Here is a 24995-nt window from a genome sequence, read left to right on the forward strand (position 1 = left end):
ATGGGTTATTTGCTACAGGGCAGGTAAATGACTGAGCTTACTGTTTATTCCACTGAAGACATTAAAAGAGAAATGTGTCTCACAAAAACTAGGTAAAGTACAGCTAGTAAATCAACTAAACTCAGTAATTCTAGTTTTTAAATTGCATCCTTTCCAAAATGTACTTTTTGTAGTTAAAATAAAATCTTTGAGAACTGGCAGAGTTAAGAAAGGAAATCAGATCACCTGCTCTTTCCAAATGTCTGATTTCTAAAAGTTGGTTTTGCTTTAATGAAGGGTTGTTTACAAGGTTTAAAACAAATATCAGGAAGGCAACTTTTTCTCTCTATGCCACCTGTAGACTAGAAGGATGTTTCTTCAGGAAACTGCTAGGGATGTGTCTGGTTTCAGCTTCCAGGGAGTAGCTCGAGCTGGGAGGCTGCGCAAGGGGATCAAACATCTTAGGAATTAAATAATTCCGTAATTTTGTTGGAATGTTTGTTAAAGGCTAATAATTCTATTACACACATGGATTAACTGAAGCAAATAGTGAATACTGTTCTGTTTATCTTCTGTGTATCTGCATGATTTCCCAGAGTGCAACCTACACCATTATAGAGCAACTATACTAACTTGGCGATGATCTTACTGGATTTTGTATTAAGGCAGAGTAGAGACCATGCTCTACTTAGATATGGCTGACATTTGCTTGATTTCAGTTTCACGGCTTCTTCCTAACAAAGACCAGCTTTTGCTCATTGCAAAGCTAGACTAATTCAGGATCAGCCGGCCTAAATAGTCTGAAATTGGAAAAGACTTTTTTTTTTTTTTTTTTTTTAAAAAAAGCATTATTAAAACCACTATTCATATCTTTAAGTAGTTTGGCACTTTTTTCTTTTTAGATTTAAGGTCAGTTGTCTTGAATAAAGTTCTGTGTGACTGGTTCACAAAGATGGTGGCTTTTGACTAAGGACAGTATTCTGTAGACTGTATAGTTTTATAAAAGCTTTGGCTCACCTGTTTGTCAGTTAACAATGATTTCCACAGCAGTATCAAGAGACATGTTCTTAGGTTTCAGAAAGGTGAGGAATCCCAAATGAAGCTGAATTCAGGCAATCTCTCTTCTGCTCTATTAACAAGAGTGTTATCAGGAAATGTTTAATATCAATTAAAAGGCAAAAATAAAGAATCCTTCAGAATTAAAAATTGAAAGAATGAAAGATGTCCTTTTTTCCAAGGAAAGTAAGTGGCGACATTTCCAATGAGGTAAGCAAATCAAGATTTCTCTCAATAGTGTAGTGTTTACACCAAGAACCAAAATGTAAAATTGTGTCACTCAGTTCCATTGTCCAAAGGCAGTGAAAAGTGAAAAGCAAAATTTTACAAGAAAACATGCACTTAGATTTATAAAATTGTATATATTTATTCTTGTAATCTTATACTGTACTTAGAATATCCTGCTGAATATTTATTGCATTTGAATTTGATGGAGTTTGGTCACTCATCATCCAAAAAGAAGGATAATTATATAGTGAGTTGCAAAGTCATGAACACAGGTGATTTACAGTGTATAAGACTCACCTTTTACCATACATAAATGAAGCTTTATGACATTTGTGGTGTTGGTGAATTGAAGTATATTGTTGGAGGGTCCTCACCGTTTTCATTAAAATTGGTATTTTTGGATATATTTTTAGAATATGTATGCATAAATAAATATTCTACTGAATAAAAGATATTGTTCATTGATAGTGTTTGGGCAAACATTAGATTTGTTGTGCTTAGCTTTTCTCTGCTCAGAATACATTCCATCACTTAAATTAAGAGTTTGTTCACTTAAACTTACCCTGTCCCTATAAGGGAAATTAATCTTACAGGCACTGAGGACTGACCTGAATAACCCTGGAGAGCAGGAAAATTGACACTAACCAGTTGAGACTAGTAGTAATCTCATGCTGTGCAGAAGGTCTAAGAGAACAGTCTACAAGGTTAATGTGTTAGTACTTCAAGACAGTGTCCTAGGGAAAAAAAAATGTAGATAATTAACTCACCCAGAGCCACAGGCTATTTTGTGTTTCTAGTGTCATTATGATGACGGAGATAGACTAAACAGACTTTCTCTTTTGAGAATCTGTGCTGTGATGAATTATAAGAACTCAAATGAAAGCAGTGCTTCTCTGTGAACATAATGCAGTAAAACAGCAGTAGAGCAGAGGAACGTTCAGATGCTTTTCCCTGACAAAGTGTCTCTGTCTCCTGGTATCAGCACAAGTGGTAGCTTTTCCTACGTGCTGCTTTCCCAGGATCAGCAGGACAGCAAACAACAAATTTACCATTTACATTATTATCAGTGCTAATAATGACATCCATTAGTCGCTTTTGTTATTGGGGTTGCATGCCAGGGTGAATCTATTGTTTCAAAATTGAAGCAAAAATTGATAAAAAAAAAAAAAATCAGCTGCTGAAGGAAGATTATAGCTTTTGTTTAGGAGTAGTCTAGAACAAAGAGAAATGAAATAGTAGAATGCTTTGATTCTACTAATAGGGACACTAGAATTAAAAATAAAAAACCCTTTTGTCAATTCCTATTTCTTAAATATTCCCCCCCCCTTTTTTTTTTCAACAGCTGTAGGTTGTGGAGTCTTTAAAAGTTGACTCTTGTTACTCTTTTTATTCATTGTGTATGTGAGGCTGCCAAAGGAGATTCTGAGAGGTGTTGAAATTAAATGCTACCAAAGTTTGGTGACATCTAGATCTTCAGGTCCATCTATTGAAAATCTATTTACTTTTGAATTAGCAATTGAGGAGAACTCTAGCTTGGGTAAAAAATTAGGATAACCTCAGTCCCATTAATGCAGAAGTGATGTAGATGAGTACATGGAAGCACTTATGCACTAATAAGAGCCTGAATAGACTGACAGAACTAAATATTGAGCTGTAATGTAATCTTTTTTATCACAGTTCCCATCTTTATATCAAGTCTGTTTTTGAAAGTAGTCCCATAGTTTTCCTTTGCCACATTTTGTCCACATTGTCCACATTTAACTATAATTTACTTTTATGGAATGCAGCAGGCTTCCTACAGACTGGTTGGTCATAAAATAGTTTTGGTGGTCGAATCTTGAGAAGAGATTATCAAGGTATGCTCTTGACAGCACTCAGGGAGAGGTTTACCTGACTACCTACAAGTGCTTGTGTAATACTTGTTTTGTGTATTTCTTTGTAAGGTTTTTGTTACAATTTCATGGAAACAACACCAGTTCTAGAAGTTGTCCTGCAGTTATTCCAGAGCATAATGGGAATGTATTTTAAATAGAAAGATTTCAGCCACAGTGCTCCCATTGCTCCTGCTTAGCTGCCTTCTTTAAACAATTTCTTGCACTAACATTTCAGCCTGAAAGTATTCTAAGTGAAACAAGTGCAAGACAGAGACAAACACGACTTAGGCTAAATAGGTATCAGTCATTATTTGGAGACAGTACCGGGTCCCCTCTGCCTCCTTCAGCTGTGCCGGAGAGCTGAATTGTTTATCACCCTCTCCCATGAGAGGTACAAGAAAAAGTAGCTTCAGCTAACAAATGGGTGAAGTCTCCTTAATTGTAGCAAATATTGTTTCTATCTTGTTCATCTGGTGAAAAAGTTAAGCGCAAGCCTAGTTTTTCAGGCCTTACAAGCTTTCTGTCTTTCCTGCTTCTCTCCATGTGCCAAGAATGGCCCATCCTGGGATAGCAAAAGTTCATTTTTGCCTTCACAATTGGCAAGAGCCTAGCAGAGCTCTTCAAAGATTTTTCTTCAAAAGCAGCAAGTATTTGAATAGCGAGTAGCTGGTCTCCTAGATTACATGGGTTAACTGCAATCCATTTCTTCAGTACTCTGGCAGAATAATTTGTCATTTTATAATGGGAATTATATAAATTATGTGCAGTCTCTTGCTCACATAGATTTTCCATGTTAAGCTGGCAAACTTGTGTTATGAGTATGAACTGACCCTTTATTGCTGATAGGTCTTCTCATGTGCAAGTAAATGTACTTTCGTTTCTCATGAGCAAACAAAAAAAATCAAGAATTGTTTTCAGAAAGTTCTTGGACATATAATACAAAAAAAAAAAAAAAAAAATGTAGGCCACATTCTGCCATTCCTCCCTATGCAAAACTGCTCTGTAGATTTGTGAAAGACTTGTAATGAGATAATCTACTTTATACAGTAATTCCCAGCCTATGCACTCGTATACGTAGTGAAAGTGTTTTGGTCACAGACTCAGAAATGCTAATAAAGTACATTGCCTCCAAGACAAGAAAGGAGAAAAAAGTATAAAAATAGTTCTAGATGAATTATTCACTCAGTGTCTGAAAGTATTCACCCAGTGTATATACATCATATCCATTTCATTTTATAACACTCTTTGTATAAAAATAATATTTTTTTACATCAGTGGAAAAATGTGTAATAAAAACAACTTCATTCTATTTAACCAGTCACCAAAAATACCTAGTTTTAATATAATTTATGTAGAATGTTTTGTTTGATTTTTTTATTTTACGGTAAATAATGAAGATGATAACAAGAAATGAGCTTTTTTATTCACAAATAAAGCAAATACTCTTCCAGCCATCATCTGATTTCACAATTGTTATTGGCAAAATCTCCCAGTAATCGTTGTGAAATGGCACCACATAGATTTCACTGAGATTTCTTCCTTCAGTGTCTTGTCAAATAGTGCATATATCAAGGTAGAAACTAGAATTCAGAAAATGGCCTCTTAATGTGATGGGTCTGTTCATAAAGTTTCTATCTTTCTTTGACAAGTCTTTCTCAAAGTCAAGGCATTAAAAGATTAAAATCATAACAGAAGATAACCGGATGTTTTTTTCATGTTAAGAAGTCATGATGTATAGTTATTATTTAATTGTATGAAAAACATTATTTGTTTTATGGTTTACTATTTTACTATTTCTAATGCATAAAATAGGAGAGGAGGAAAGCTTTTATTTGTCATTCTCTGTGGAGATTTTTTATTTTTATTTTTATACATATATAAATTGGCTTCTGCGGGACATTAACCTGCACATCTGGATGGTGCTACTGATGAAGAGAGCTGGAGGCTAAAAATTACAGATTTCCAATTGTTTGTGAGGGCAGTGAAGATAAAAAGCCTGAAGAGACCACAGATTTATAGCATGGAGCAGGCTGATAGTTTATAGCTGTTTCTTTATGTGTTGCCTTGTTTGCAGGGCTGTAATTATAAACTGATTACAGCTAGGAAAAAAGTGTCTGTTGTTCTCCATCCTGAATAGTAATTACTATCTTATTGTGTTTCTCTCTCATCCCTTTCTGTTGCTCTTTCTGAATATTACCAGGCTTATTTTAAGCTTTAGCATAGTTTTTGTGAAGCAGAAATTACAAAATAAATATAACAGGGCTGGCATGTTTATGATGATGGTCATTTTTGAATTATATTACAGTTACTAAGTAACTTAGTGTAACTAAGTGTACATACTCTTTAGACTGGAGAATGTTGAAAGAAGAGACTAACTATAATTTCTCTGAACTGTACGTTCTAGATTTTTTATTGGGTTTGCATTTCTATCGCGACAGGTGCCCTCTCTCCGCTTGAGTCAATTGCAATAGAGAACATTTTTTCAGAATTTTTTTGAGAAGGAATCAGTCTACCATAACAGATGATAGTGCAATTTGTTTTAAAAAATAAAATTCCTATCCGGACCCCTTTGGTAGTCTTATATTACACTAAATTTTGGAGTAAAATTAGAATGTCTGTGCATCACCCTTACTTAACTGTTTGCCTTTGAAACTGAACTGATTTAGGCCAGCCACGCTGTAAGATGCAAAATGCTCACAGTCATGAAATCAGTTACAAATCATTAGAATGGCTTAAAAATCATCTTACCAAAGTACATTTTGGCTTTTCTTTCTGTTTTTAAAACTTGAGTATCCACTGAGGTCACACAAGCTTTCCAATGATTAAAAACATATTTAAAAACATATTGAAACATATTTAAAAATGGAACAAGGTTCTCAGTTCTCACTACCACCTTCCATCTTTTCTTTTTTCTTCCTTTCCTTTCCTTTCCTTTCCTTTCCTTTCCTTTCCTTTCCTTTCCTTTCCTTTCCTTTCCTTTCCTTTCCTTTCCTTTCCTTTCCTTTCCTTTCCTTTCCTTTCCTTTCCTTTCCTTTCCTTTCCTTTCCTTTCCTTTCCTTTCCTTTCCTTTCTTTTTTCCTTTCCTTTTTCCTTTCCTTTTTCCTTTCCTTTTTCCTTTCTTTCCCCTCCCATCATCACAGGGCTCCTGGGCAAGTGTTAAAAAGGCTGGGTAATACAATATTCAGAATAAAAATCATCCAATCTGGCAACACTAGGTGTACTTCTGTCTATGTTTTACATACTCTCAAAGATGCAGACATCTGGCCTGATAAAGTCAAATCCAGTAACATTCTCCATGTAAATCCATTTGTTCTTTGGTTCTCATTCAGCCATTCTTAATCATCTAAAGAATGAGGAGCAAATCAAGAAAGGGACATTTGCAGAACCTGTGTTATCCGAACCTACCATTTGGGCTAGCTGTGGGAGCAGAGTGAGAGGGGGGAATACTTCACTGGAAGCCCCCCAGAGCTCAGTTACAAGTGTGATCCATCCAGACTCTGCTCATCTGCAGAAACATAGGCCCTTGAATCTGCTCAGTAGACACAGACAATGTTTAGACATTTTCAGTGCTGTGGCATCTGAATATTGGATCATACAGTAATTCAGGTTGGAAGGGAACTCAAGAGGCCTGAGAGGAACTCAACCTCCTGCTCAAAGCAGGCTCAGCGGTGAGGTCAGTCCAAGTTGTCCAGGGCTTCATCCAGTCAGGTCTTGAAAACTCCCAAGGATGGGGAGAGACTGCACAACCTCTCTGAGCAACCTGTTCCACTGCTTGACTCTCTCCAAGGTAAAGAAGCTTTTCCTTATATCTGTGTGAACCCTTCTTGTCTCAGTTTATGCTCATCATCTCTTGTCCTCACACCACACTCCACTGTGGACAGCCTGGCTCCGTCTTCCGAATAATCCCTGCATAGGGACTGGAGGTGCTGTTTGTTCCACCCAGAGTTGCCTGTTCTCTAGACTGAGCAAGCACAGCGTCCTCAGCCTCTCCTCACAGGGCAAGTGCTCCAGGCCCCTGTGCATCTTGGTGACCTTCCATCGAACAGGCACAGAAAGGAATAACTTCAAGAGTTATTAGCACAACTCCCCACAAACCTATGTGGTCTGCTCAAACTAGTAATGGTGATAGCTGCTTGATTCTGTGTAACTGGTTGTCCTTGCCTCTTAGTTGTGCATCTGCCTCTTTCCATCTGTTCTATTGGGCTCCTGAGTCTATTTCCTGAAGCTATATTAGCTGTTGTGCTTGAGAAAACACTCCATCTCTCACAGCAGGTCTGGAGACCAAAGTCAGTACACTCCTGGTGTGACAAGCAGGAATAAAGAAATTTGGGGTATAGCTGTGGCAGCTGGCCAGCAGAAGAAAATAAACTCAGGCTTCCCTGATTGCTGGAGACAGATGGAAGGGGTATTCCTGGAGTGAAAATTCAGGGAGTAAAACCAAAGTATTGATGGCAAGAATAGAAGAAAGGAAGCAAAGGCTTGGAAGAATGCACTTGGTAAATTGGACCATGAACTGCAAAAGATTATGGTGTTCTATGGAGGAGTTTTGATTTTTTGAAAAGCATATCTATAATAGTAAAAAGTGTTGTAAGTTGTTAGCAGGGGAGATTTTAATTTTGTTCAAGAAATCAGATGAAAAATTATTTTTGACCAGCTGTCAGTTATTGAAATGGGCTATCATAGGCTTTTTTAAATGCAAAAAAGTCATGTCTTCTTCCATTTCATTTCTAAAGTGTCAGAATAACGAAGTAGACACTCACTGTCTCAAGGTTACAGCAATATATGGAAGCTTCTACAGATTTACCTTTTTGGGTTGATATTGTCAGTAGACAATGATGAAAATAAAACTTCAGGCTCAGAATAATATTATAAGAGGGTACAGTGAATTGCAGGTCTGAAACCTCACTATGTTCATAATAATTCCAACTAGAGGCTTTGCTGATATTGGTATGTAAATATGACAATGTGAGTACATCCCATCAAGAAAAAGTTAATGCTTTAACAGTACTTTGCGTATTTATTGCATTATTGTTATTAGTGTACTAGCACCTGCAGGTGAGATTTGAATCATGAGAAAGTATTTTATTTGCTAAATATTTCAAGGAAAATATGCGTATCAGATGGCTTTATTTTATACTGTGCTCTGTGTGAGTATGGTGTACTCAGATATTTTTATGGAATTCATCCCCTGTGAGGCATTACACTTGTTTCTACTGTGAATTCCAGATGGCCCTAGGTAGAGGGGAAAGGCCCTCAAGACCTCAAGATGGTTCTAATTTTAGCTATATGAAATAATAAAACTTCAGACAACTTGGTAAAGTTTTGAAATTCAAAGGTATTTATGCAGTTAAGCAGTTGAGAATGTTTCTGATTACTTTTTAATGTTAGATACCTAGATTGTACCATAGAAACCTTCATACTTTTCTGGGCATTGTTTGTTGCTTAATCACGGGCGTCGTGTTCAGTGCTATCTAATTTAGCATGTCTCCAGTAAGATGATTCCCATATTTGCTGCAAGAGCTCCGACAGCATATCTTTTATCCCCCTCCGCCTCCAAAATACCATCTCCAGATATGTTTCTTGCCTCTCCCCTCTGTTGTTTGTGGATAATTGGCTTGTCTGTCACACACACACATGCACACATACAAGTAGAGCAAGTTTATTCTCTGTATCTGAAGGGGACAGCTCTGTCAGCAGGGGAATTTTTTTTTCCAGGAGTGTGATTGCCAGGATTTTCCTATGGGAAGGATGGATATTTGCAGCTGTAAGAATGAAGCCAGCAGAGCCCGCAGAAAACCTGCTAAAGGAGCAAAACCCCTAATATCCCTAATTTAGCAATCAAGGCAATCAGCTCTAATTACTTTGTGATTAAAGAATGAGCTGTCTTCTAGGTTGTGGGAAGAATAGTGTCTGTGGGTAAAGTGTCTTCCTGCTCTACATTGAAATCCCCTTCCAGAAGCCAATTGTCTGTGTCCTTCTCATGGCATCAAGCAGTCTATTAACTAGATGCTTAATTCTAATTTATGGTGCTTTTATTTTTTTATCAAGAGCTGAAGAAACAGCTTTAATTAGAATAAGAAGGAAATTACAGATTTTAATGTTGCAGTGTTTCTCCTTTTCTTCTTGAAAAATGTTACATTTTGGCTATTGTTTACAAGCTTGTTCAGTGATATTTCACTATTGTAGAAAAGCACAGTTTTTTTGCAGTAATGCATGATAAAATTATAGTCTATAGCTCTTCAGCTACAGACTCTTGTGTTGCCAATGTTTCCATTCTGGCCATCAAAAATTGGTATTCTTCTTATATAGAACTGAAATACTGAAAGAAAAAAAAAACTTTCTATGGCATTGAAGATTTTTTCCTACTAGTTACAGTAGTGAAATTGATCTTTTTTTTTTTCCACATCATGTCCTGTATTTTTGTGATGTGATGAGATTTTTTCTGGATAGGGTAACCAGATTAATTAAAGCAACATTTGCTTCAGTTTTCTTTTCAGCAATATTGTAAAAACCTATCAGATCTTCCTAAAAGTTTCTTCCTGAAAAAAACAATTTCTACATCCAGACTCTGGCATGACTACTCCTGTCTTGTCCAGTTCACAAGCTTTGTCTTGAAAATTTGCTACTGAGAGTATGGACACAGCAATAATTCCAAGGGAGATTTTGTTGTTGAACTTTAGTTTTCATTGTAAATTATCTGGCAATCTTTTTTCCATAATTGTTTCCCTAAAAGTAACATGCAGCCCTGAGAATAAATGCAAATATGATGTATTTTCTCATAACTAAAGACAGTCCTTGCCACTACTAAAACATAACAAAACTATAACTATATCAAAATTTAGGCATAATTGAGTATTTATTCTGTTGGATTTGAATCTCTATCCCCAAAGCGGAAAATTAAACAGTAGACAGTGTGTGGCAGTGTTTTGTACAAGCAATAGGCTCCATTGGGAGATTGCAAAAAGCTTCAGACAGACCTACAACAACAAAGTGTGAGTGAAGAGTTAGCACTGTGAGGACCAAATAAATGAAGGAAGGTAAGACCAACACAGGCAACGAAGCAGCAAGACGGGTGAGAAGGCTGGTGGCTGTGGGAATCTCAGGTCTTGGGTTAAGGGATTGACATCTTGTAGTGAGCGCAGTACATGGGGACAGAGAGGCTTACACTATGGAGAAGAAACTTCTCAAATCAGAATGCTAGACACCACAGTGAATTTACCCTATTCTTGAAAAAAGGGATAACCCATTAATTGAACTGCTGTTTAAATTCACAATTGGCAAAAGAGAAATCCATGTTTTGGTTGGGATTTATCTTACCCAATATTAGTTCTCCAAGAGTTAAGTATTTAGTCCAAACTAGTCACACAAGAAAGAGAGTGCAGTCTAGAGGGCACTTTATTCCCATCTCCTTGAACACTTCTTTTCAGACAGAATGAGTTATTCCCAGGAGCTTCCTGCTTCTGCTCTTTGGTGAGAAAAAAACAAAACAAACAAACAAAAAAACCCAAAGAAGTTAGGCAATTAACTCCAGAGGGATCACTGAAATTGCATGAGAGGCATCCTGCCCTAAGCGACCAACTGGGAGGAAATACCACAAGCTGATGAAGGCTCCCTTTCATGACCAGGTAAAATTATCCAATACTTTGGGGGAAATGATCACATCAAAATACTGAGTCTAAGCAGGACTTGACAGCACATTCCCAATCTTCTAAAATTCATGACACATGAAGTTAACATGAGTTATTAAACGTTTATTACAGAGATGGCTCTGATGGGATGTTACTCCCCATAGACTGCAGACTCCAAGCCCTGCCCTCTGGTCAGTAGTCATTACCATAATTAGTTCAGATGTTGCAGATTTTGTCATGACATGTCATGTTTGTCTGTAATTTAACCCTTATGTCTCTGAAGAGACTCATATCAAGTAGTAGTCATAAATACGTAGATCAATATGCTTGGATGTGGCTACTTCCAGCAAATGCTTTCCAGTTACGAGAATGGTTTTTCTTAGGTAGAGTCTTAATCAAAAGTTTGTAACTAGAGAAAATGCTCCTGAGGACAAAAGTCCCCAGAGTTTTTGTTTTGAAGCTTTAACTTTAAAGCTCGTGCAGTCAATGAACAGAGAAAAGCAGTTTTATGTACACTATTGCTATGCACTGAAGGTCCTCTGAGATTAAATGCTTACAGACAATGAATAAATTCATCTTTTGTACTGAATCCTTTCTCAAGCTGATAGCAATTGCTATAGACTTTGTAGTTATGAATTGAAATCTGTGTTAGAAGTGCTCACAGCCTGTGGGGTTTTTAGACAGATGTCAGTTTTTTTCCACCTATCTGTGCCTAGACTATTACAGTAGCAATTTCTTCTTGGACGTAGATATTCTCATGTGCAGTCTATGTTAGGAAATGCAAGTTCTGTCCACATATCTACCTCAAGATCTGAAGTGATGCCTTTTTTTTAACTTGGGAAATTCAGCCAAACAGTTGGTTGACTTTCTGCAATTGTTAACACAACCATACACTGTTCTGACAGTTGAAGAAATTTGGGATTTCTCCAAAAATTTGTGTGCATCCTTAGCAGCCAGACTGTATGTACCTAAAGGAGTGCACTGGGCTACCAAGAGCAAGGGAGTGCTAGGCTATTGAGCAGCAAGACTGAATTGCATAGTGTGTCTTTGGATCTCAGTTATCACATGAACACGATGCATAGCAGTGGTGCCTTTTCAAAGCCTTTAGAGAAGATATAGTAGGATGGAACTGACAAATGCCTCTTTGTTATTCCATTCTTTTATTTGCTATTATTAATGAAAAAAATTATATTTATGGGTACAAAAATTCTAGGAAGAGTCAGAAAGTTTGAATGCACCGGAATCAGTGTGCACCTCTGACTTTGAGAGCTAACAGTTTGAAAAATATTTACAATATATCTGTGATCAAGTAGTCCTTAGATCTCTGTGTTAGCACATAGCAAGCAAGCTTTCTCCTTTACTTCCTTTAGTTCAGAAAGGTCGAATAAGACTTTTGTCATGTTTTTAATATAACCAACACACATATTTTGTGATATAATTCAGTATTTTTCCTGTACAACTCTGATTTAGTCAAAAATCAGACAAATAAAAACATCCCTCTTTCACAAATTAAACTTGGAATATTTGAGGCTGAAATTCCCTGGTTTTGTAGAATTTAGGAATGGTAATTAAATCAGAAAAACTGAGATGTAAATCTCTGACTCGAGTGTCTCTTCTAAAAAAAAGGATAAAGCAAAATGAGACTTGAGTGCTATTTGAATGAATATGTAAATATTTAGAAAATATGAATATGTAAATATTTAGAAGATCTGCAAAATGCATGGAATGAATGATAAATAAAGATTTGCTACATCTGAAAGTAGTTTACTTTCTGGCATAAAACCTGCCGAAAACCTAAGGAATTCTACTATGATATCAGATTTATGAATTGCTGTGGATCCTTTCTCATCACTCCAATCCTTTCTCTGTCTTTTATTTAAACTCCTACGATGTATTATTTCTTTTTTTCTGTAGGTATTTCTAGAACGGGGATGTGCTCTGAGATTGTCAGACATATTCCAGCCAAATGTGAACAGTTACAGATGAATGGATCTCTATCAAAGCACCTTTTCTGGGGGACAAGAATCTTCTGACAGTATCATTAGTAATGCTCTTCCTGCAGTTTCATAGCTGCAATTTACTGATAGCAAGGGCATACAACCCATTTAACTGTTATGCACAGCTATAGTGCATAATAGTGCTATAATAATAATAACAATAATAATATCCCTATTATAATATTTTCCTACACAGGCAGTTACTTTGATACTGACTGTTAAGGCCTGAAAAAAATATTATTTATCCTGCTGTAATTTTGAGACACCTTTTCTTTTATGTATGTGGTGCAGTTCTTAGTGTGGTTGGCAGGAACCATATACAGTGATGACTCATCGTTATTTGAACGAAGTCATTACTGCTAAGCCTGGCATATACATCACGGCAAATCTTGGATGTGCAGGATGCTATTATATACAATACTGCCACTGTTAGATGTAGTAGACTCGGTTCTTAAATGCCTGAGAGTTGGGAATACGTGTGTTCTCCAGCCTTTTATATGTTATTTCAAGGAACTACAATTAAGCAATTTGAAGGCACTAACTAGAAAAAACTGGGGAGTTTTTTCATTCTGCTGACAAAATTCAAGCTGTTATTAGGCACTTTTAGAAAGCCTAGAGAGGAGGAAAAAAGAACCTTATATCAATGCAACTTAACTTTGTTTTTCTAACAGAAAACACACTAGTAAATGTCACATATAGTAGTTCTAACAAAAAAGGAATGTGACTAGAATTATAGTTTAACTCAACTTTGATGTATACTATTGTGTATTTGTTAAAGTGTTTTGCTGAAACTAATTTCTGATTTATTGCGAAGGTTAGGAAAAATGTTATGGCATTTCCAATGAAAAATATATCTGGGAGGAAAAAACATTTTGAAAGTGCTATACTTTGGCATTTAAAAAACACAAAAACTAAAAAATTAGTTTATCATTTAAAGTGATACTGAAACAAAAATCCTGGAAATGCTGTCACTCACCTGAAGTGTTCTTTTTCCTATTTTTTGTTTGCAAAGTGGTTTAAAAACGTGAGGTTTCACCTCCGTTCTGGATAAGAAGCAATTTAAAATCTGCATATTTTTCTAGTATTTGAAAAACTGTTTCGTACTTAGACTCTCATGGATTGGTCGTACTAAATGTTTTTTGTGAGCTGACATAAACAGGCATAACTGCTGAAAAGTTACACCAGGTGCAAATTCATTAAACCACAGAACCACATCTGCTGGTTGTTGGAGGAGAGTACACAGTCAAATTGCTTCATTTCACTATCATTGCTTCCACATTCTCAATTTTCTTTTTGGAATGGCTTGGAAAATTGATATAATCCTTAACTTCCTCTCTGAATTGCTTCCTAAACTGATAGCATACTATTGTAGAGGAGCTATAGCTTTTGTGAGCTTCTCTTTGTGAACTAACTTATTTGCAAACCAAGGCTCACCGTTAGAAAGTAGCTATTTGAAAAAAAAAAAAACACTCAACTCTCCTACCATAAAAATATATCATCCCTGCAGTCTGAGTAACTGAATATGGCGATCTCTATTATGTTATTTGTTCAGAGGGAGCAAGCTCTTAGGAGCCTCTCTATAAGGTGATAGGAAAACAGTTGAATAATGGGGAAGACTTCAACTGGAGTAACATATGCGCCTGGTATTTCCTGCTGAGACTGCTAAAATGACTTAGAATTTAATTTAAAATTATAGATGACAACTTTCCGAGGAAAAACTATTGCTTCAAGACGGAAAGTTCTAGCAAATTCTGGCAAATAGAGAATGATCGTTCCTGATCTAAAGATGATGGTATTTGCAAATGATTTTGTGCATGCCAGTGGTAACTAAATCACAAAGAACTATCTCAGCACAGTAATATGTATCTTTGGTCTTGTTTGCTTCCAAGTGAAGTAAAAGTAAAACTATTTTGTAAGCCAAGTAACTGGGATAAATAATTTAGATGTGATGAAAAAAAAATGTAAAGAGTAGTTGGGAGCAGAAAAAAATTTACTAGAAATCCAAAATTCCCAAATGGTCAACACAGAAGCTTGAAAAATGCCTCAAAGCGTTATAGAGATGCACTATCTGACTTAAAGCAATAATTATACAAACAAACATAAAAATATAGGTAAAGACAAGCTAATAGAATAAAAGTTGCTAATCAGGAACAATTTTGTCTATTATCATTTTCATATACCATTTTTATTGTCATTTTCCTCTCCCCATGGTCCCATTACTTGGCCTCCCACTGTTACCCCCAGAGAATTTTCTCCCCCGAATTAGAGCACAGGCCATAAAAGAGCTGATTTGTCACTCAGCACATGTGAGAGCAGACAGAGAAAAAGAAGAGGGGTTGGAACTGAGAAAAGGTGGGAGGAATACAGACTCTATGAAAGGCATCTTTTTTCACTAGTGACAGATGTCACTTTAGGAGACTCCTCACCCTCTTGCAGGAGGCTTTTTCTCTCTGCTAAGTCAGCTATTCATGTTGCTGTGCTTTAACTGAAGGAGAAGACATGGAAGGCCTCATTTTTTAAGCCCTTTTTCAAATGAAATAGCATTTTTTGCCCCTGAGGCAAAATGAACCACCTTAAAAGTATGATACATAAATCAAACAATAGCAAATATAGAAATAAGTGCCATAAAATCATATGAATGGAAATATACAGCCAGCAGTGTTTCTTGCATGAATTTTTTAAACAGAATGTGTTATTACTCCATTGCTAGATGTATCAATAATGACACAGAAAAGTTGTAAGTACTATATTAATATTATGTTGGTGAAATAAATGATGTAACTCTAAAGATGATGGTGGAAAAAGTATTTTCCATTTAAGTAACTGAAGAGACTTTGCAACAGCTAAAGAGAGTTTTTAAACTGAAAATCTATATAATCTATACCTGAGAGTTTTCAGAAAGCTGTACAGAAGTTTTCTAAGTTGTTATCTTTGGTTTTTTGATAAGCTTTGGAGTATTGGGACACAAAAAATGGTGGAAGGCTTATACTGATCCAATATCTGAACAGAACAGAAAAGGTGACCTGGACAATTATGTTCCAATCAGTCTGAGGCAAAACAATGAATGACTGGTAACAAAGAACAAGATTAATAAAGACTAAGAATTTCTGAATAAGAAACTACAATGGTAGAAATGAATGTGGCTCAAATAAAAAGAACTGAAAAACACCTGTTAGATTTCAGAGTGGATTCACCTTTTGTAGTTTAGAAATTTAATACCTCCATTCCAACAAATTGGAGCCCCACTTCTGTCTCTCAAAGTCATCCTGTGCACAACTTTGTCAAACCCCATATCCTCAGAACGTTGTTCCACTCTGAAGCTCTAACCATCTGTTGCGGATAAAGTGTTTGAATCTAACCTTAGTTCTTCAAGGAGCGTGAATTAAAATTTCAAGGAGATATATATATATATATATGTATATATATATATGTGTGTGTGTGTGTGTCTGTGTATATATATGACAGATTTTCGAAACTATAGAAATAATCATGAGAAATAACACAGTTTGCACTCTAACACAAATTACCTTAAATGATACCAATGAACAGAATTATTAGAGATACCTGAATTTCCAAAAATGGCAGTAAAAAAGAAACAAACAGAAAACCCAACCCAAAATTTCCCTGTGTCACAAATTATAAAATAGATATACTCATTTGTCTTATTTAGATTTAAAGTATGCATAAAAGAATAATAAATAGAAACTCTGCTCTTCACTCTTCATAGTGCCACAAACTTTTATTTGTGTGTGAATTTCATCTGCATATGCCCTAAGAGCATCATTAAGAACATAGATAAGTTATGTAACATTTATTCTGTAGTAGATTAGCCTCCTGTTGGTGAGACTGGCAATTTAAGATTTGATTGGTTAGATAGTAATTTTGATTATTTTAGATATCTCAAAGGTGATATCATTATTCATGTATGAATTCATTATTTTAGCTATATTAAATTAATCTTTAATTATGTACTCTACTGTGTTTTTAAGCTTTTAATTGAGATACATTGTCATTTATTGTTGTGAAGGCTTAATTTTCTGGAGTATATTTGCTGAAATCTCTCGATTCCCAGTTCATAGCAAGGGGAGTGACAATGTCACCTGCTTCTTCTTCACCTACAAACTAGTACCCCAGACACATTCCTTTATCCATCTTATCCGCATCTCAATTTACCACTTATCTTACTCTGTCACAGCCAATCCCAACATCCTGAGCAGCAGGTGCAATTAATTATTCATGCAGTACAGGAGTTACAATAGCAAAGGGCTAAAGAAATGAATAGAAGGGATGAAGGCAAAAATCTGTAATGGTCCAGATGGTCACTCTTGTTCTAGGAAGTGGAAGAGTTTCAATGGTAACTCTTTCATGGGTACAGGCTCCTGCAGGATGTTTCCTGAGCTCACTCTAGCATTCTGGAACAGAATTCAAACAGGAGGAGCTAGGAACAGTTGTCACTCTCCCTGGTCCAGGGGTATGTCCTCTTTAGCTCATATGGGAGGAAGTTATTTGCAGGTGAGAATAGCTGACAGCAATAGGTTTTTCCAGATTTATATCTATGTATTTTCTCTGATGACCTGGAAAAATCTTGATGTATTGGTAAACTTCCCCCAAGCTTGAACTTATCATTGTCTGAATTGGATAGCACCATGGTCCATCCTCCTGGACTTCCTTTGTGTGGAAATCAGAGGAATGATGGTATGAGCCCAGTTTTTGTTACAATTCTTGACACACTGTTAGACCACAGTGGGCTCAACTGCCTGGGCTCAAGAGATGGGAGCATCTTCTGATTCCTTATAGCAAAGGCATAGCTCAACACAATTTTTCCGGAGTATAAACTGTAGGATGAGAAAGTGAAGTTGTCACTAAGAAAGCATTAAAATATTCCTACTGTGAGATATGTGTTATATTCTTTCAAGACCACCAATGTGTGTAGAAGCATGTCTTGTAGAGCTCAGTGTCAAACTATAAATGAAATGGTTATTACTTGATAAACAGATCTGAAGAAAAGTGTCTTCCAAATATGTGATATTATCTTTGCAGTTGCTGACTATATTTATGGCTTAGACAATATGCATCATTCTACAGCTATACATTAACATTTATTTAGGGAAGTGTAATGTGATCAAATTTTGAAGTCAGTTAAGCTAATAATAATTGTCATCTTTACAAATTATTATTTTAGAACCTTGAGAATTCTAGAATGAGAAAATGAACAGGAGAAGAAAGCACGAAAAATAATTTGTTGTTTTTATTTCTTTGTTTATGGAAAGCACAGAGACTCTTCTTGTCTATTGTCTTGCAGAACTGATAGTTCTAAAACTGATAATCCTGTAATAGTACCTTTTGTAATCAGCCTTTTGTAATCAAGGAAATGCATTCAATGTTAAATTCATCATTCTTTTTCTGTTATTTACATGATGAAATGCTTTCTGACTACATATCTGTGAAAACTAAAGGTGAAATGTTATATTGTGGAGGATATTTCTATAAATCTTGTATGTGTTCAAGCTACAGTTTAATAGGGGAGTGCAATACTAAAATTTGTTGACCTTTTTAATAGCTGTACCGCATAATACAATGTATTTGCATAAGGGTTTGCAACTTTCAGTGTTTCTTGATTTAGCATTTATTATAGAAAGGGATTCCTTCTGTCTTCTCACCATCCCTTACCTTTCAACATCCACATACATTTGTCTGATGTGTGAGGGGAATTATATTTGGCTTGGCAATAAAAGGAGGTATGTCTCCTTCAAACTTCTCATGTCTTGACCATCCCATTCAGAAGATGAGGAATCTCTTGGAGCACATGTAGGTTGTTGGTTCCTGCATGTCTGTAGCAGCTCCGTAAATCCTGTCTTGTCATTGTCTGGCAATTCTTAACCAGGCAGGAAAAACTAAGGCAGGGCTCCCAAGCTCTACCTGCGCATTACTGTTGGAAACCAGTTCCTAAATGAAATAATTTAATAAAGTTGTAATCTAATTAATCTCCATCCTATTCATCCTCCTTTATGTCTGGGCAGTGCATTTTAACTAATGTGTTAGCTTCAGCATGTGCAAAGAAAAGTTTCTCCATTTGGTATGTGTCTCATGCTATTTACTAATATTTTGTCAACTGTTAGATAGCATGTCTTGAAAAGCATCTATCAAATTACTTGTAATCAGTCACAAAAATGGGTTACATGCTTTCCTCTCTGAATGACCAGTATCTTTTTCAATAAGTAATGATACTTTTATTTCTCCTCAAGGATTGGTAAAAAATATGTCATGATTTTTTCAGCACTATATCTATCTTCATCAGTGCTCAGGGATGTTTAAAGCACAAAACACTACTGATTATCAGATTATAAATTTGCTCAGTTCTAAGAAATTACCTGTAATATGAGACAATAGAAAATGCAGTAGGCAAACAGAAGACAGGCTTATGAGCAGAGCCACTAGAGAGAACTGGGAGAACTGAGAAAAGCCTGTGGTTAGAAATAAAACAAACAAAAAAAATATTAAAAATTAGAACATGGAATATTAAGATAGAGAAATCATAAATACAATTTTGGTTCATTTATAAATTGTCTGAAACACTGTGAATGGAATGTTTCCAAACTGAATGATTTGGTGATCTGTCAGATATTCTAGGTATTAAATCTTGTCTTCTTTGAGCCAACTGACACAATGTGACTCAGCTTGACTGTAGACTTCAGCAGGGCAGATTTCACATCTGTAGTTGCAGAATCTTCATTCTCCTTGTAAATTAAAATTCAGAGCCTTTGAAATCAGTAGCAGAGTTTCTGTAAAGCATAAAAGACATAGGATTTCTTATTGGTTGTCTACTTAAAAATATAATTTTCTTTTTTATTTTTTAAGTTTTAATTATGAAAATAAAATTGTCTCTAGATATGAATGATTAAGATTGGCAATCCCATCATAATCAAAATTTCATAATGTTTTGTTTGCTTTGTATTCCTTCTGCGGGAAAACTGTCCCTACAGGGACAAGAAGACAATATGTTTTTCTCAATATGAATTATAATTCACTGATATAAATACAGGAAAAAGATCTCAGATTAAGCACTGCTCAATATGGAAACAGATGGTCACATCACTTGGCCAATATTCAGCTATTTTCCTATACATGTTTAAATAATCCTGATCAAACAATAGATGTAGATAAAAATCAAGGTAGCCTCAAGTTTATCTAAAGCAGAACGGCAGACTCCTGTAAAAATGTCCTGTAAATAACAATACCAAGCTATTCAATGAATATCGATAAACTGGAACGAAAGACTGTAGAAATACTACTCTCTCTCTCTCTCTCTCTCTCTCTCTCTCTATGTATATATGTAGTTGTATACATATATATATGTACTTCTACAATCTTTCCAGTTTACTGATGTTCATTGAATAGCTTGGTATTGTTATTTTATATATGTGTGTATATATATGTGTGTGTGTACATATATGCAAATACACATAATATATATATATATAACTTTGTTTTGTAATTAAATATTCTGTCCTCCTTCCCAACCCAGAATTCAACGTACTGTTTATATACCTGGCATAATATACAACAATTAAAAGTATACCCAGATGGCCATATTTTAACTTGTTTTGTTTATTTAGTTGATGGATAACTGAGTCCTAATTTTACCCACCAATCTCACTGTAGTCATTTATGTTCTACTACGAGTTTTCATACACACACACATATACACATGCACACTAATAGAAGAAAACTGACTGTTTTTCTTTTTCTTCCTTAGGTTTAGAAAGAATTGCAAGAGATTCAGCCTATGAGCAAGAAGGAAAAGTCCAATTTGTAATTGACGCTGTGTATTCCATGGCCTATGCACTACACAACATGCATAAGGATCTTTGTCCTGGATATATTGGTCTATGCCCAAGGATGAGCACAACTGATGGCAAAGAGCTACTTGGTTATATTCGAGCAGTAAATTTTAATGGTAAGTTATGTGTACTCTTTCCCCCCCCCACCTCCTTCTTTAAATGTTTCAGAAGTGTCAAGATGCATTTTCTTCTATATATAGGACACTTTCAGGCACAGTGGAAAACACAGGATTAGAAGCAGTTCTCTTTTAATCAGAAGTGTGAGTTTTTCCACCTGCTTTGAAACCTCAAGTATATTTTTTATCTTAACACTAAACTGCTCCCAAAAGAGGCAGATGTAAAAAATAAGAATCCGTCAGTCAAAACATTCCAGTGAAAAATTGCTATTGTAGAAACAAGCTGAGGACTCATGCAGTCCTATTGACAGATTAGAATCCTTTGACAGAGGTTGCTCATGTGTTCCTTAGAGAATGAATTGAAAAACAGCCTTGTGAAAATTGCCTTCTTCTGAAATTACTGTTACAAATTTCCTTACAAAAGTCAATAGTGTGGAGTTTGCTTTCAGCTTGCATATTTAAATCTCAATTAAAAGACTCACTTGCAGTTCCAGGTTCTTTTCCATTTCATTGTTATTTGATTCAGTGATTTAGTCAGCTTTAACACAAGTGCAATATATATTTTTAAACTACACTGCATAATATTATGTGCAGCTGGGATCTGCCTGCTGGGGAAATGTGGTTACTGTTGCTTATGTTGTTAACAGTAGAGGCCAATAAAGAATAGGCTTAATTTATGAACATTAAATTGAAAAGGATAGAACATACTCAATGGTAAATAAAGTCGCTGAATATTTACAATATTTCATGAAAGTCATAATTGTTGTAGATCACACTTGCCTTTATTTTACAAAGAAATGGAACAATGTTCTTTGCTGTATTTTTTATTCTCTACTTGGCAGTAATTCATGTAGCAGACATGCCTCCTAACTATACGAAGAGAAGGACTGTCTATCACAATTCACTCCAGTGACCTCAGCTGCCAGCCTTTTTGGAAAAAAAAAAAAAAAAAGCACAAGGTCATTTTGAATTTAGCTTCCAAGTGGAAGCTTTTTCTGCTTTAGGTAATGTACAGACCATTTGGTTGATATAAATGTTGGCTGTAGTTTGCAGTTTTTCCTCTTCTAAACCTTTTTCTTCCTATGAAAATTTCATGAAAAGGGAATCCCTGTCTCCAGGAATATAAAGACAGAGGGAGTTTAAATGATTCTTTAGTCATTTTGAAGAAAACCTGGAGCAAAATATGTATCTGGCAAATGGGAAATGTTGTTACAATGACAAAGATAGGCAGCATATTGTAAGGTTTCCAGTGATAATTATCTATATTTCCAGTAGATATTCTCCTGAGTCTGTGTTGTTAAAGCATAAAGAAAGTGATCTATTTTCATTTAGCTGGCATGAAAGTTCAGCATAGAAAGATAAGCTGTACATTTTATATGAAACCTTTCTCTCCCTAAGGATTGCTGTATTTCATCAATACCTGTCATGAATTCTCTGGCTGACTGTAACTATTGCAGCAAACAAGGGGAGATGAAAGAGAAGGAGAAAGCAATCTAGACACTAATGAAAATGTATCTATTTTTAAACTAGTGATTTATTAAAAGAGAGTAAAAGAGAAAAGAAACATTTCTGTGAAGTCAACCTTCTGTCTCTTGGGATACATTAAGTCTTCCTTGTATTGGGCTAGTCAACATTATGTACTCGTGTACCAAATCTTTCTTTGTGTCACATGCCCGAATATTTGCTTTTTTGGGATTGTGCACTGGGAAGCATCAGCTGAGGACAGTATTTAACAGTGTGCCTTTTCTCATTAATCTCAAATTTCTGTTTCTCAGGACAGCTCTGTAGTTGTGTCTATCTTGGTTCCCAGAGCTGGATTTAGGTTGTTAGACCTCGTGTGCTGGAACTGACAGTGGTGCTATGCGTCAATTTTCACATGAGCCCTTGGATCAGTCATTAAACTATGGTGTATTAAAAGTGCACTGATATATGAAAGGAAAACCCTGCGGCACAGCCATTCAGGGCAGGATTTTTCTGTCCTAATCCTAGTCACAGAACTGTAGAGTAGTTGAGGTTGGATGGCACTTCTGGAGATTGTCTCCTCCATCCTCCTGCTCAGAGCAAGGTCAACTATAGCAGGTTGCTCAGAGCTATGTACAGTCAGGTTTTGAATATCTCCAAGGATAGAAAATCCTCCAACAGCCTCTCTGAACAACTTATTCCAGTGTATGACCACTCTTACACTAAAAAAGTTATTTCTTATATTTAAATGGAATTTTCTGCATTTCAGTTTGTATCCATTGCCTCTTGTCCTTTCACTGGGCATCAGTAAGAAGAGTCTGTCTCCATCTTCTTTACTGTTACTTCTTTACCCCAACAGATATTTATGCACAGTGATAAGATCCCCCTGAGCCTTTATGAGCCTGAACAGTCCCAGTTCTCTCAGCCTCTCCTCCTATGTCAGATGCTCAAAATCCTTAATCATCTTTCTGATCCTTTGCTGGACTCCAGTCTGTCTGTGTCTCTTTGCCAGATTGCTATTTAGGAAGCAATTACTCATGGCAAAGACAGTAAGACTTGCCTTTCTTGTTTCAACATATGGTATCGAGGATGAAGGAAAGAAGGAAAGACTCACCAGTATTTTTATGATTTAAAACCATGGAAGATGGCCTCTGTACCTGAAGTTTTACTTACATTTTTAAAATTTGTCAGTATTCTTGATATGATGAAAAGATCACAGCTGAGGAAAAAAATATTGAAAACTTTAGAAGCTGTGAGGGCTGTTGTTGCACTCTTTCAGCCTCCAGAGATCCACTGCTTTCACATTTATTCCTTGCTGAGATAACTGGCAGAATTAAGCCCCTGTTCCACAATACAATAACAATTTCTAATATTGATAAGTAACTGGCATTTTATCAGATCTTTAAAGATATTGAGCCAACTGTTCACCTCTCCTAATTCCATATATCCCTCTTAACCAGTGTAGTAGTGAGTCAGTGCAACTCCCATTAATATGCTGTCACATTCAACTCAGTAGGTTTCATATCACAAAGTATGACCTGTATTATGAGGGACACCTCCTCATTATATAGAGAGCCTTTGCGAGGGGAACAAAACACACATATTTTTGTTCATTGGAGTATTTCTTTTTTGCTTTGATTACAAGTATTCACTTCTGAATGTGCTTACTTTTGTTTACTCTGATTATTTTTATCTGAAGAAGTTTTGTTACCCTGAAGGATTCATCTCTGTAATATTCTGTGACACTCTCATGACTGAAGAGTGTTCATAAACATCAGCACACTCTGTACTGATATAATTGCTAAGACATTTGTTTCTGCTTAGATATATTTCTACCAGTTCTAAATTAAATGCAGAGTATCTCAAAGTTCAGAATGATTTTGAAGGGGTTAGCACTTGTAATAAGAATGAAGAATTTATTTGTATATGAGTTTGGGTTACTGCTTACTGTAGTTTTCTATTTTATTATTGCCTGTGTTTTGCCTATGACAGCTAGTGACTGTGCATATAAAACAATTTCTTTTCATTTATAATGAGCAGTTTAATCATTATTTTCATTCGCAGGGGAAGGGACCTCTAAGATGTAGAATCTTGTGTATGTTCTAATATGTACACAACAGCCCAGTGTTCCATGTGTGGAAATTAAGAGTTTGTAAACAACAGGAAAGCATAAAGATTCACATTTCCAAGCCAGTGTGTTGTGCTGCAGCATATTTAGTTCCCTATGTTTTTTGTGGGCACTTATGGTAGACCATAACCAGCTCTTTCTGACTATCTGATGAAAGAATATTTAGAACATTAAGTTTCCTATTTCAGCTTCTCTCCTGTCACTTTGTTTTTCCTTGGCGAAAAAAATAAATATGTTTATTTTTTAAATAGAGGTGTCATATTTGGAAAATTTTCCCTGTCAGTTATTACAGTCAAACAAAATGATATATATATATGTGTGTGTGTGTGTGTGAAATTGGTGTTTAAGATTTAAAATTATTGAACACAAATAGTTTTTCTATTAATTAGATTTATAAATGATAATGTGCACAATTGTGTAATTGTGTCATGATCCAACTTCATCTTGCATCACATTTCTCCAACATTCTCTCTTGACATGATTTCATTATTCTACCTACAAAACAAAGAGAAGTTTTCTAAAGCTTTTTTACCTGGGATGTGCTGAGTGTTTTGTGAAAAGTGCTCTGCCGAATTCAACATAACTGCTACCATTTTGTAGAAACAGGACTTGAACATGTATTCATATTGGCTGAAGAGGTTTCAAGATACAATGCTATTTCTTGGGAAGGAATAAAACATAGATCAG

General features: G+C 35.7%; 1 protein-coding gene across 1 annotated transcript in view; it reads left to right on the top strand.

The window, feature by feature from the left end:
- GRM8 (glutamate metabotropic receptor 8) overlaps positions 1–24995 on the top strand; it is a 343040-nt gene that overhangs the window by 188815 nt on the left and 129230 nt on the right. Inside the window, exon 6 of the mRNA XM_062601411.1 lies at positions 20519–20719. Coding sequence (XP_062457395.1) covers positions 20519–20719 — 201 coding nt within the window. The remainder of the gene's footprint in view (positions 1–20518; positions 20720–24995) is intronic.

The sequence above is a fragment of the Rhea pennata genome, chromosome 1 (genome assembly GCF_028389875.1).
Source record: "Rhea pennata isolate bPtePen1 chromosome 1, bPtePen1.pri, whole genome shotgun sequence".
In the NCBI taxonomy this organism is placed as follows: domain Eukaryota; kingdom Metazoa; phylum Chordata; class Aves; order Rheiformes; family Rheidae; genus Rhea; species Rhea pennata.